This window comes from Tamandua tetradactyla, chromosome 15 (genome assembly GCF_023851605.1).
Source record: "Tamandua tetradactyla isolate mTamTet1 chromosome 15, mTamTet1.pri, whole genome shotgun sequence".
Classification (NCBI taxonomy): Eukaryota; Metazoa; Chordata; class Mammalia; order Pilosa; family Myrmecophagidae; genus Tamandua; species Tamandua tetradactyla.
Window position 1 is genome coordinate 4,961,661 of NC_135341.1, and position 13,971 is coordinate 4,975,631.

A 13,971-nucleotide genomic window follows, 5' to 3' on the forward strand; every position below is an offset into this window, starting at 1 on the left:
GGAAAGTTATCACAGTGCGTGGAACCTTTGTAGAATCTCAGATAGAGCCCTAAGTGCTCTTTAGGGTTGGTAGGAAAGGCTTTGGTTGGGTTTGGCAAACCATGTTAGATAGCTGAAGCTGTGTAAGAGTAGCCTCCAGAATAACTTCTCGACTCTATTTGAATTCTCTCAGCCACTGACACCTTATTTGTTACAATTATTTTCCCCCTTTTAGTCAGGAAGGGATTGTCAATCCCATGGTGCCAGGGGCCAGGCTTATCTCTGGGAGTCATGTCCCACGTTGCCAGGGAGACTTTCACTCCAAGATGTTACATCCTACATATGGGGGAGGGTAATGATTTTACTTGCAGAGTTGGGCTTAGACAGAGAGAGGGCACATCTGAGCAACACAAGATATCCTCTGCCTCTCCAAAGCAGATTTCTTCTCCATCTTTCCTATTGAAATGACCCTTGTCTCTGGGGTGGGGGTAGGGAGGTAAGAGTGGGCTACAAATCACAGGATGAACTGTAACACTCCCCAATGCACACCACAACACACAGCTCTCAAGAAAACACAGCTTTTGCTCTCTTGACTTATGCTGGAAACAAATCCATCTCCCTCCACTCACGCACGTGCATGGCTTCAGATGATTTGCAACCTTGCAGCTGACAAAACTGGAATTGACCCAGAAGATCAGTGAATGCGATATGAGCAGATGTTTGAAATGCACTTGTGTGATTGATCTTGATTACCCTCAAAAGAATGTGCCTTGAGTATTCTGCTGGCCCCTGGTGAATGATGGGGGAACAGACTTGGATGTACTCTGTGGTCTGGAGCCAAGCCCAGCTGAACCCTGCCCAAGATAGCCAGACCCCAGCCCAAACTCAGACACATAGACAAGAAATAAATGCTTATCACTGTTTACCACTGAGTTGTTTGTGGTTGTTTGCTCAGTAGCAATAGCTGATACACCCACCACTTAGAGGTAACTGCTTCTATCAGTTTAGCTTTTTCCTACATGTGAAAAAAATGAGATTTTATATATGCCATAGATATATTCCTACTGTTTTCATTTATCATAATAAGTAACTCATTAAAAGTTCTTTACAAACACTCTTTCTAATATTAATTTATACATAATATTTAAATCTTGAGAAGCTATGCATATATTTTTTAACCATTCATGGATTACTTTCACTATTACAAGTAAAGGTGCAATGAATTTCTCTTTTTAGTGGTCTACATTTCACATTATTTCCATGGGATGGATTCCTAGAAATAGATACATTTGATAAGCCCTTATAACCAGAGTTCAAGCTGGAGCCTTTGAATCTCAATTTCGCTGTTACTACTGTTTATGTTTTCACCTATGCTTTCTGGCTAAATCTACATTGTTTTGTTTCCTAAAGGATACAGGTAGATTTTATTTCACTTTTTAGGAAAAACATTTTTGAGATTTTTCCAGGATTACTATCTTTGGATATATATACATTTTACTCTAAAGAAGAGAATTTTTGCCACGAACTATATGAAGCCTTGTTTTCCTTTGGGCTCATACAGAACTAGGGTATGGAGACCAAATGGGAGCTCGCGGTTCTTTTTATGGCATAGTTGAGAAAAGATCCCATACCCTGGGAGGTGACACCTAAAGTGGTTGCCAGGTCTACCTTTCTTTATATGTTTAACAGGGCTTGGCATTGTGCAGAGGTGCATTCAATAAATATTGTTTGACTAAATGAATGTAAGGCACAGAGGGAACATAAAGCACGTTTTCAGGCTAGAAATTATTGCCCTGACAATGATGAGAAACTATTTTTTTTTCTGGTTCTTTAGTGAATAATGTGCTTCCTCCAGAATTAAAGGTGCTGAATTTTAAAGAGTAGACCAGATGGCAGACACTACATCTAAAATTTCGTGTGTACCTCTTAGCAAATACATGGATCTCTCTCTCTCTGTTCCTTGTTTTACTTCTCCTTCCCCCAAGGAAAAGCATGTTTTTCAGATCACTGAATGATGATTGATCTGGTTTCATTTTGGTAACTACTAGAATAGCTACTTGGGGCCCCCAAGCACATACACTGAACTTGCATAATACATCCACAGGAATTCTCAGGAAGTTTGGTTAGGGGCACCCACTGTTTATTACATTGCCAACAACCATTGACCTAACCTAGTGTGCCAGTTAAACTTAAAAGCTGTGCTCTTTAATCCTCATTCAATATTGCTGGGTGAGATCTTTTTTATTGTTTCCATGGAGATGTGACCCACCTGGTTGTGGGTGGTAACTTTTGATTAGATGGTTTCTATTGAGATGTGTCTCCAGCAACTCTGGAGGATCTTCCTGAAACAAGAAGCAGGAAGAGAAGGCGAGCAGATGTCACTATGTGCCTTTCCAGCTGACAGAGCTGTTCAAGACTCTTTGGCCTTTCTTGAATCAAGGTATGTTTCCCTGGATGCCTTAGTCTGGACATTTTCACAGCCTTAGAACTGTAAATTTGCAACTTAATAAATTCCCCTTTTAAAAAGCCATTCTGTTTCTGTTATATTGCATTCCAGCAGCTTTTACAAACTAAAACACCTGGCTTACTACCTACCTGAGTCTGCTGTGAGAGGCCCTTGGTCCCTCTGCAACCAATATCTCTGCACTGGTTTATAATCACTCATTTTAGGTTAAACCTGAAGATCGCCTTTCAAAAGCAAGTACTAATATCTGGCTCAGGTAATATATTATATACTAATATAGAGATTACATAATAATATATTAAAAACCATTATTATCTGTTTTATGCCCTAGCACATTCTCTTTTTTAAAAAACATTTTACTGTAGTGACAAATATACAATTGAAAGTTCCCATCTTAGCCACATTCACATGTACAATGCAGTGGTATTAATTCTGCTCACAATATTGTTCTACCATCACCAAAATGGATCACTGCTGTTTTTGTTTTTTTACCACCTCAAATGAAACCTTGCCTATTAACCTTTAACTCCTCCTTCTTGACTGGCTCCCCCTCCCTCAACCTATAGACCACCATCTGTCTCTAAGAAGCTTGCTTCTTCTAGGTATTTCATATAGGTGAGATCCTACAATACAGGTCTGTTTTGTGTCTGGCTTATTTCACTCAACATATTGTCTTCAAGGTTCATCCATGCTGTAGCACATAACCCGTTCTCTTTTTTATTGTGAAAAATAACATATATTTTAAAAAGCAACAATTAGTTGTAGCACAGATTTCAGAGGTTGGTATGGGTTACAGTTCCACAAATTTTAGGTTTTTCCGTCTAATTGCTCTAAGACACTTGAGACAGAAGAAATACCAATATCATGATTCAGCAGTCACACTCCTTTGTTACTCCTATCTTCTCTGTTATAACTTCTCCTCCTTTGAGTTTTCTCCCACTCTTTAGGGGTATTTGGGCTATGCCCATTCTAACTTTTTCATGTTGGAAATGGCTGTCAATAACATGGACTAGAGGGATGGAACTAGGTGATGTTCTGGAGAGGCTGGTGCTTCTGAGTTTCAGGACTTATCTGGCCTATGAACCCATCTGGAGGTTGTAGGTTTCTGGAAAGTAATCATAGTGCATGGAACCTTTGTAGAATCTCAGATAGAGCCCTAGTGTTCTTTAGGGTTACTAGGATAGCCCATTGTTTTAAACTCAGCTTCACTCAGGAATGCCTGAGATAGAAGTGGGACAAAAAGCAAGAAAATATAATAAGGTTTACTTAAATCGAAGCATACTGAGGACACAAGGTGCTACACCGGGCAGTAAGAGATGACGTGAGGGGAAGTCCGGTGGCGAGCTGCACGTCAACACTGCCGCAGTCGCAAGTGGTGAACGATGAGCCCAGGAGCAGACACCAGCAGCCTATCACAGCCAAATCACTTCCCCCCCCACATGTGTACTTGAGGAGACAGGGCATGCTAACAAAGCAGAGAAGGGCCAAGGGCATCCCCTAAAGGCTGAGGACAGCTGCTAAGGGTTAGTGAGGAAGGAGAGGCACACTCCCTCTGCCCCGTTTCTTGTCAAATCATGCGCCTTGCTTTGGAGTAGGTGTTAGAGGCACACTAAAGACTCTAGTTGAATGAAATGCAAAAAGAAAAACCTTAGAGTACCTACAGAAAACTTGATTACCTTGTCACCCAGGAGTAAAAGTTAATTTCAATTTCTGAATAGAGTAAAACATTTCTGCAAGAGAGTGAAAATGCAGACTAGACAGTTATCAGATAGCAGCTATCTGGGCAAGAGATTCTTTCATTTGTCAACAGTTTAGTCATGGGGAGTTGCAGTTAAGGCTCACGTATAATTGCTCTCTTACAAATCCTCCTTGGTGATTGCTTACAGAAGTCGAGTGGTCATTCCATTGTAAAAGATCAGCCTGTGAATTTTTAACCATCACAGCTGGGATGATGAAACAGCAACAAACCGCCTCTCTGTCTGAACGTGCACCCAGAGAGAAGGTTCATTTTCAATGTCCCTGCTGCTACCGATCGCATGGACACTGCACATCTCAGTAAGTAGGGATCAAATGCTTGCTTTATTACAGACTGATCACATAATTTTTTTTCTATGACATTTCCTCTAATAATACTCTGTGCTCCACCTCTTAATAATTTCATTTCATGGGAGCACGGTGGGGGGAGATAGAAGAAGCGAGAAAGATTGATCTGCTAATATATGGCAAGACATTAAATAATGAAAGGGGAAACAAAACCACTTATAACTCTATTATTAGCAGAGGCAGGACTAAATGGTGCTATAAAACTTGTATTAGGCTATGATGTCGATTCTTGTTATAGCATTCTTTTCTTGTATTTTGGTTTAGGTAACTGATGTGTACAAATACCTGATTAGGTGAGTCACGTTAAAATAACGTCTATACTTTTTGTTGATGCCTATATAACACACTTGCTTTCCACTGCTCCAGATACTTTATGGAATTAAGATGAGAGAATATGTTCTGTCAAGATTTCCTGGAAAATATAAGAGTTAGAAAATAGAGGTGTAGAATATAAGATCCCTTGGATAGAAAGTTTGAGAGTTAAATTAAGAAAGCTAAAGATTTAAGAAGCAATTAAAAAGGAGATGATTTATCAAAATCTGAATTCTGTTCTACAACTAATTATTGCAGTGTGCTTTGAAATTTATTGGGGTTTTTTTATTGTATATATGTTATTTTTCACAATAAAAAATTTAAAAAGGAGATGATTGCACTGCATCTAACTAAGGACATTCTACTTTTTGTTTCTCCTGGGGTTCTGGGATTTCAAATATTGTTTTGCTTTTATATAAAATGCTCAAAAATTTGCTGAAATATCTCATTTGATTTTAAGCTCACTAACTTAAGTATTTACTCAAAGCAAACTAAATAAATATTTCCTATGTAGACAGAAGAAATGGAATGGAACAAAAAAAAGGGAAGGAGAGAATGAAGGAAAGAAAGATCAGAATATCTCAATAATCCATGAGCCTAAATTTCATGAACATGTGAAAAGTGACTGTGCTTCTATAACCTTTTGAATAATGTACTTGATGCCCACACTGAATAATTTAATGTACTTGGTACCAGTATCAGTAATATACTTGATACCCAATTTAATGAATTATCATACTAAACATTTCTTCATCTGATAGGATTTCAACTTAGTGAAAAAAAATCATACCCTCTTTTGTAGTTTTTAAAAATGAATTAAACTATATGTTAAGAGTTTTCATTTCAAAACATAAATTTTGGAACATTCAAAACATTTGGAAATCTAATCACCTCCTTTGTTTTCATTACTTGAAGTGCTGCTTGGGGAAATTTTTAGTCAAGGCATGAAAATATCATAGCTTCTGCCAAACAAACCAGGTTTGCTACATGTTCACCAACCCTGCTGCACTCCAGAGTGCACAACTTGTTCCTTTGCTAGTTTTAGCAGACATAGCTTGATTTGTCAAGGGTTTTGTACTCTTTTGCCTCTATCTCTACTTGAACTCATCTGCCTTTGCCTGACTGCATGCAAGGTGCTAGGGCTGCAGCTACGGACACAGACGCAGACATGAAAGACGTGGTCCTTGCACCCCTTTGTTGAGTCCTGGATGGATACAAGATGATCATCCCTAGACAGGTATACCCAGGAGTGCGGAAGCAAGGATGTGGGGTGACAGGTCATGCCATGTGTGATTAGTGGGTAGACATTTACCTATTGGGATCTTTGTAGAAAACTTCATCCATTTTCCAAATACTCAGAGATGCAGCGCCATTGACACCTGGGCTGACAATCTTTTAGGTGTGTGGCTACATTTTGAACCTATGAATTATATTTTAGAAAATTAATCGGAGGTGCAAGAATAGTAAAAAAAAAAAAGCAGTATGTTGGAACTGATCCTTAATATTCATTTGCATTGTTAGGAGTGTGCATGGTTTTTCATTTGGGGGCCTGCAGTATACTTAGCCAAACATGTAGCATGCATTTTACATCTTGGTTTATTTATTTATTTATGCTTCATCCCCCAGGAGATAGGCTTTATTGCTGGCTACGTTGTAGGAAAAAAAAGAGGAAGTTAAAAAGTAAAGTCGTTCCTTTGAGAGCACTGATGAGCCTAACAGAGCATGAATCCTCCCACTTGCTTTTCAATTTCTGTCCACTGAGGTTGAGTCTGGAATTAGGTGTCACCACAGCTGACTCAAAAAGGCTCTGAACCCAGGACTGCAAATACAGCTGTGGTCATAAAAACTAATTCCCAAGACTTAAAAATAATTTTGAAGGAAAAAAACTGGGACAATATTTATATCAACAAGTCTGAACTTCAGTAGAATTTGACTGATTCTCAGGAACACTGGGGAAATCCATCGCTAGATATCAAAACTTTACCCAAATGACTTTCTAGAGACATCTGGTAAGTGCAAGAGATTGTCCTCCTATTTTTGCCCAGATTTCAAAGAGTATACCATCTATCAGAAGTGCTTTCCCAGAAAGCACTCAAGAAATTTTAGATCAACTCAGTGAAATGTCACATGAACAAGTAGTTCTTGCTGTTTGGAACTGAGGGTACGTACAGTTCCTGGAAGATTGCAGGTAGGCAATCTGTGCTTGCTTCACTTTGCTTAATTTAAACCCTATTTTAACAATGTAATGGTTTTCTTCTGGATATTAATTGGTAGCCATGAGAGGAAGAAGTAGTTGAATATACTGCCATTTAGATACATTTTTTATGTTGGTGAGGTAGGTCTATTTTTGAACAATGAAATATTGTCCTGCTGACATCTATGTAAGAGTGTATTACTCTTTCCATGAAGGAGATGGCCCAAAGAGATTTGCTTGAATTGTTTTTCTAGTAGGGGAGTTTGCTGGGCTTGGGACCAGAAGCATCAGGGAGCCATGGGCCAGGCTGGAGGTGCTTTCAGGGAAAGAGCAGAGCGTGAACAGAATTAGAGAAAACATCGGTTCAAATGTAGGAGCTCCAATGACTCACAGCCGTGACTAATGGCACACTAAAAATATGTGTCGTTTTTGGTAATGTTTTGATATATATATCATCCATTTTAAACTTCTATTTGAGTATCTTATGTTATCTATAGGACAACTGATTTTCTTTCAAAGATATCTTTTTGAATAGAAAATGTGATGAGAAGTGAAAAAACATTACAAATATTCTATGGAAAACATTAATAAAATAGCAGCTATCAAATCAAAGTAGATGGCAAATTCTAGGGAAGTGCTCGGTTATGTAATATATTAAATTGTGCCCACATTGAGTTATTCAACAGTTTCATTACTTACTTCAACAACTTATTTGCAAAGGATAACTAGATCTTTATTATTTTTACAAGTATGATTATAACACACTACTTACTTTCCAGCCAGTGAAAATCACTAAGGAATATCCATTTTGCATCCTTTACTGATCTAGAATTCCTTCCACTAATTGAAAATTAGTGCAAAGTTAGAGCTCATTTGGTATCATCTCAGGAAATGCTGACATCACAAAGAAATCACCTTCATAACTTGAAGAGGAAGCTGTCTTCGTTATTACTGTTTTTTAAGAGGTTTTTTATCTTTGCTTCTCAGCTTTGTAAATTACTAATGCTTCCTTTTAATTCGTAAAAGTTCTTGTTGAAAATTTTGAAAAAAAATTAGAGAACTTGTTTTTGTTGTTTAAAAAATGATTTTTCTACAGGTTGTAGATCATCATAAACAAAAGTATTATTTTAAAATCAAAATTGGCCTAATTCCTATTAGCAATACATAGGATTATTTTAAAAAAGAATCAAGTGATTTATATGCTGTTTCTTTCCTTGTGCCATTTTATTAATTTCATAGTTAAGAAGTAATAATGAAGTAACAGCATTTTGTATTACTTCCCAACAGTATCACGTTCAGCCATGGCCTATCTTCTGTACTTCTTCTACTGGTAATAAATTTGGTAAATTCCAAGACATTTTAATAAATTTTTAAATTGAAAATTATATGCCAAAATTTAGTATTAAATGATAATGCGACAGAGAACTTAAATCCAAAGCAACGTTTTGCTGACAGTACATGTTTTGCTGTCAGAAGATCTGAGATGGGATCTGAGTTTTTACTTACCAGCTGTTTGATTTCTGGCCAATTATTTACCCTCTCAGCCTCCTTTCCGTCATCGTAAATTGGATACTAAAACATGAGCTCCTTATGAAATCATTGGGAGGAGATCATAGAGACAGTAAGAAATGTTCTGTAGTGTTTAGTCTAGCACACAATGTTCTGTAACACTTACTGCAGCCATGTGTATTATTTTTTCCTCAAAGTTTTCGTATGAAAAATGCCTTTCAAAATTTGCAGAGGAAAAACTCAAGATTTCAAATACACAATTTCCAAGAAGCCACATGTAAAACAAAATGTTGGTACTTGACTTACTCTCAAACAGTGTGGCTTATCAGCTTTTCACACTGCCACACTGAATTATAACATTTCTACTCTAGATTCATTTTTTACCCCCCAGTTGTTCCAGGTAGGAAGTTTTTATCTTCTTGAGATCTATTACTATGTCTACAATTTATTTTGTGGCCTGTTCCCATGGGGGTTCATCAAAAATCCTGCCTCTTCAAAACTCAAACTATCACAAATCCACTCCTTGCAATTGCTTTAGAGTTGAGCGCATTGTCACGATGCCTCATATTTAAATATTCATTTGTGAAAATGGTAATGTTTCTTTTCAGTTTTATTAACTTTGCCTAGAATTTTCACTGTTCAAACATATGTTCTGGGCTCCTGTTGAATGCCAACCCTCTACTGATTACTTTTTTCTCTCCCAAATTTGGAAATTCTGTGTATTCCCTGCTTGTATGTCTCAAGAACTCTACTTCACCCTGTAAAAGTCAATTTAGAATTCGCTCTGCACCTACTGTTTCCCACATACACCTTTACTGGAACAATTTTTAGACTGGACTATAATGATTTATTTACATTCCATTCTGCCTCTCAGACTATGTATGAATCTACATTTGAAGTACAAAGTCCAAGATTTGTTCTTATCTGTATTTCTAACATGTAGCAGATATTTCATAAATGCTTGTTAAGTGGCTAAGTGACCTCATCTTACATTAGGAAGTAGCTTTTGTTTTTTCTTAAATGTGGTAACAGGAGGTGATGTGGATTTTGATCTCTCTCATTTCTGTAGGATGTGATCATCATGGCAATGGCCGTTCTGTTTGTTTTTGGGGTCACAGCGATTTTGGAAGCCGACCTATGTTCTGATAAAAAATGTAAGGAGATTAAATTCAATTCAAGAATGTCTCTTTTAAAAAATGAATACATTTTACGAAAGCATACCTTTATTTTCCCCCAAATAAATGCTCAATTAGGAAACTCCATGTAGATTTTTTTTTAAGCAGATAAGATATCTATCTTTACCAGAATGCAAACCCTTTACACGAGCTATATTTTAAGAGAGTAGAGTGCAGTGAGCCCTATGGAATAAAGGGGGCTGATGGCTGCATCTGGAATATCTTCACATGGAAAGAAATGGTTTGAGGGCCTCTGGATCAAAGAAATAAGAAGCTTCCATTCTGTTTTGATCAGAAATTTGTTGATCTAGAGGTTTGGTATGACAACAGGATTTAGGAAATGAAAACTGCCAAATGGTCTCTATTCCCTACCTAGTTCCATCTAATAGAATGTTCCATGACTGGAAATGTTCTATATCTGCACCATTCAATGCTGTAACCACTGGCTACTTGTGTCTCTTCATGGGAAATATGAATGGCACAGCCAAGGTGATAAATATTTGGCCTTATTTATTAAATTAAGTTAAATTTGAATAGGTATATAAGGCCAATGGCCACCATGTTGAATGGTGAAGTTTAGACCTTAGAAGTCATTATGTGGCAAATGTGGATGGAGAGTCATGGGAAGGCTATTGACAGTCTTAGGAAAATGCTGACTTCTTACTGTCTGTAAGAGGGCTCATAATTGTGTGAACAATACTGTTTCACTCGTCTGAAAAAATTACCCACATATATAGATATGTGCCCAGAAAAAAAAAGAAAGAGCTTGTATCACATGTTAATGCCATTCTTAGTGGTTAGGATTATGGGTACTTTTGATTTTCTTCTTTTTGCTCATCTGTGCTTTCCCAAATTCTTACAGTGAACAGGCATTTATTTTGTAATTTAAAAGAAAAGTTTTATTTTGAAAGCAAAATCAGAGAATGTTTCATTACGGATAAAAACCTTTTCTTTTTAGAAATGCCCCTTTTAAGTATTTTTGCTCATAAACTTTTTTTGACTGTGAATGATAAGAAATAAATACATTTTATATCATGAACCAGTATACATACAAATATATAGCTGAATTTTGGTGATAAAAACAAGAGTGTTAGAAATAGTACCTGTTCCTCTTACATTTGCTGCACCCAGGTATTTTCCATTCTATTGTCTTCTATGTCGGTAAAAAATAACGAGTCACAAACCAGTAAATTATTACTTCCCATTAATGGATAATGATACTCAGTTTGAAGACTACAGTTTTAATGAATACCAATATAGTAAACAGTTAATATTTCAATAAAGAACACGGAGCTATTTTAGGTGAACACCTGGACAAGGTGGAAAAGGTAATAAGTAGAATCAGTTTTAAAGAAACTCCTTCCAAAATTATTTCAATATTAAACATTCTAATAGCCATAAAAACATACCATCCCACACAATCACATATTTTTAAATGTTTTAAAGCACTGCCTATGTAACCATTGAACATTGTGCTGCTTCTTTTATCTTTTAATCAACAGTTTCACTTCTGCCACCTGTCAATTTCACCATTAGAGTTACCGGTTTAGCTCAAGTCCTTTTAAGCTGGGAACCAAATCCTGACCAAGAGCAACGGAATGCTAATCTAGAATATCGGGTGAAAATAAATGCACCACAAGAAGACGATGTAAGTGTTTGTTCTAATGGCAACCGTTATTTAGAGTAAATACTCATCTGTCTGCATTTTCTTTTTGAAATACCATTCTAAGTAACAATAACAAACCACTAAAGGGCTTTTTGTTGTATTTCCAGTAGAATAGTGTCTCAGTTGACATTGCCAGGAACTGGAGTCAGACAATGGCTTAGCACTAAGCAGCAGCACAGAAAATTCTAACTTTGAGACAGTTCTTTTCACTGAAGAAAGAAAATGTAATCTGATGACCCCTATTACATGAAATATCTAGAATAAGCATATTGAAAAAGACAGAAAGTAGATTGAGGTTGCCAGAGGCTGGAATGGGAGTGGGGTGTGAGGGGTTATTGCTTAATGGGTACGGAGTTTCTGATTGGGGTGATGAAAAGTCTTGGGGATGGATGGCAGTGATGGCAGCATAACACTTTGAACGTAATTTAACACCTTTGAATTGAACACTTAAAAACAGCTAAATTGGGAAATTTCATTTTGATTTTTTTCATTTATTTTTTAAACTATTTTTATTGCTGAAACAACATACAAATTCAAACTTTCTTAATATACAAGCATTCTATGCATGGTATACAATCTATGGTTCACAATATCATCACATATTTGTATATTCATCACCATAATGATTTTTTAGAATATTTGCATCACTCCAGAAAAAGAAATAAAAAGAAAACAGAAAAAACTCATGTGTACCATACCTCCTACCCCTTCCTCTCATTGACCACTAGTATTTCCTAAAATGGGAAATTTTATCTTATGCATGCTACTACAATAAAATAAAAGAAGGAAAGGAAATTTTGAAACTCTCTAAAGCTTGTGGATTAGATCTTGATTTTATGTTTCCTCTAAGGTAGCCCCCAAACAGAAGAGAACAACCAAGTATAATGGGAAGAGGGCAGGGTCCAGGGTCAGAGAGACCTCGTTTGAATCCTGGTTCAGTCACGAGCCATCCTTGTGACCTTGGGGCTGCCTTTCTGACCTTGGACCAGTCATTTAACTTCTCAGGATCTCAGGCTTACTGCAGGAATATGTTAAAGCACCTGGACCATAGTCGGCCTGCAACAAAATTAGACAGGGGAGAAGCGATTAGGATTAACTATTTTCAATCGATATGGAATTCTAGAGATTCTTCTATCAGAGTTACTTCTGTGGATGGGGACTGGGCCAGAGATGGTGGTCAAAGGGGACTTGGGTCTTAACTATAATACTTTAAGTACTTTATAAGAAGACCGAGTTCACATGTCATTGAGGAATTTATTATTATAATCTTAGGATAATGATGGTTTTATTTTTACTTTTTCTAGCAAAACTATTTCATTGCATTTTATTTATGTGCTGTTTTAGAAGTGGAAGAAATGCATGTTTTGTTAGACTCAGTCTCTTTATAAGGCTATTTCCCCTTTACATATCATACCTTGTGGGTTTTATTTTTAGTATGAAACCAAGAGCACTGAAAGCAAATGTGTAACCATCCTTCATAAAGGCTTTTCAGCAAGTGTGCAGGCGATCCTTTGGAACCACCCCTCCCCCCTAGAGAGCAGCTGGGTTTCTGCTGAACTTAAAGCCCCACCAGGTAAGGCAGGTCTCTAAATATGCACCGTTATATGTTAGGCTTTGCAGATGTGGGAAAGTAGAAAAATAAACAACTCCTTCTGCTTGTATCTTGTCAGTCACTTCATTCTGTCAATCCTTCCATGTTTCTGCATCCTGACCAAGACAGTTCTAGTTTGCTAGCTGCCAGATGCAATATACCAGAAATGGAATGGTTTTTTTTTTTTTTGCATGGGCTGGCATCAGGAATCGAACCTGGGTCTCCGGCATGGCAGGCAAGAACTCTGCCTGCTGAGCCACCATGGCCCCCACCCCTTTTAGTTTTTAAAAGGGGAATTTAATAAGTTGCTAGTTTACAGTTCTAAGGCTGAGAAAATATCCCAATTAAAACAAGCCTATAGAAATGTCCAATCTAAGGCATCCAGGGACAGATACCTTGGGTTCAAGAAGGGCGATGAAGTTCAGGGTTTCTCTCTCATCCGGAAAGGCACATGGCAAACACGGCATCATCTGCTAGCTTCCTCTCCTGGCTTCCTTTTTCATGAAGCTCCCCATGAGGCATTTTCCTTCTTCATCTCCAAAGGTCACTGGTTGGAGGACTCTCTGCTTCTCGTGGCTATGTTGTTCTGCTCTGTGCTCTCTGAATCTCAAGCTTTCTCCAAAATGTTTCCTCTTTTATAGGATGCCAGTAAAGTAATCAAGCCCCACCTGGAATGGGTGGAGACATGCCTCCACCTAATCCAATTTAACACCTACTCTTGAGTGAGTCACATCTCCATGGAGATAATCTAATTAAAATTTCCAACATGCAGTACTATATAGGGATTAGAAGAAACAGTTGCCTTTACAAAAAGGGACTAGGATTAAAACATGGCTTTTCTAGGGTACATTCGTCATTTCAAACCAGCACAATAGTTATCACTTCTGATTATCACAACCCATCCAATAACTCCTCCTGGCAAATCCTTGCCAACATCACTCCCCTGCTCAAAGGCCACAGGGTAAAAAACAAAATCTG

At 37.4% G+C, this 13,971-nt stretch overlaps 1 protein-coding gene across 3 annotated transcripts in view; it reads left to right on the forward strand.

Annotated features, from left to right (window-relative positions):
* The first annotated feature begins 3,905 nt into the window (after positions 1–3,905).
* Positions 3,906–13,971, forward strand: part of IL5RA (interleukin 5 receptor subunit alpha) — a 38,741-nt gene continuing 28,675 nt past the window's right edge. The window contains exons 1-5 of one of the 3 annotated variants that reach the window (XM_077128660.1): positions 3,906–4,498; positions 4,811–6,867; positions 9,631–9,715; positions 11,239–11,384; positions 12,837–12,975. In XM_077128660.1, coding sequence (XP_076984775.1) covers positions 9,643–9,715; positions 11,239–11,384; positions 12,837–12,975 — 358 coding nt within the window. In that variant the 5' untranslated portion in view covers positions 3,906–4,498; positions 4,811–6,867; positions 9,631–9,642. The remainder of the gene's footprint in view (positions 4,499–4,810; positions 6,868–9,630; positions 9,716–11,238; positions 11,385–12,836; positions 12,976–13,971) is intronic. The other 2 variants (XM_077128661.1, XM_077128659.1) reach the window with 2 other exon arrangements.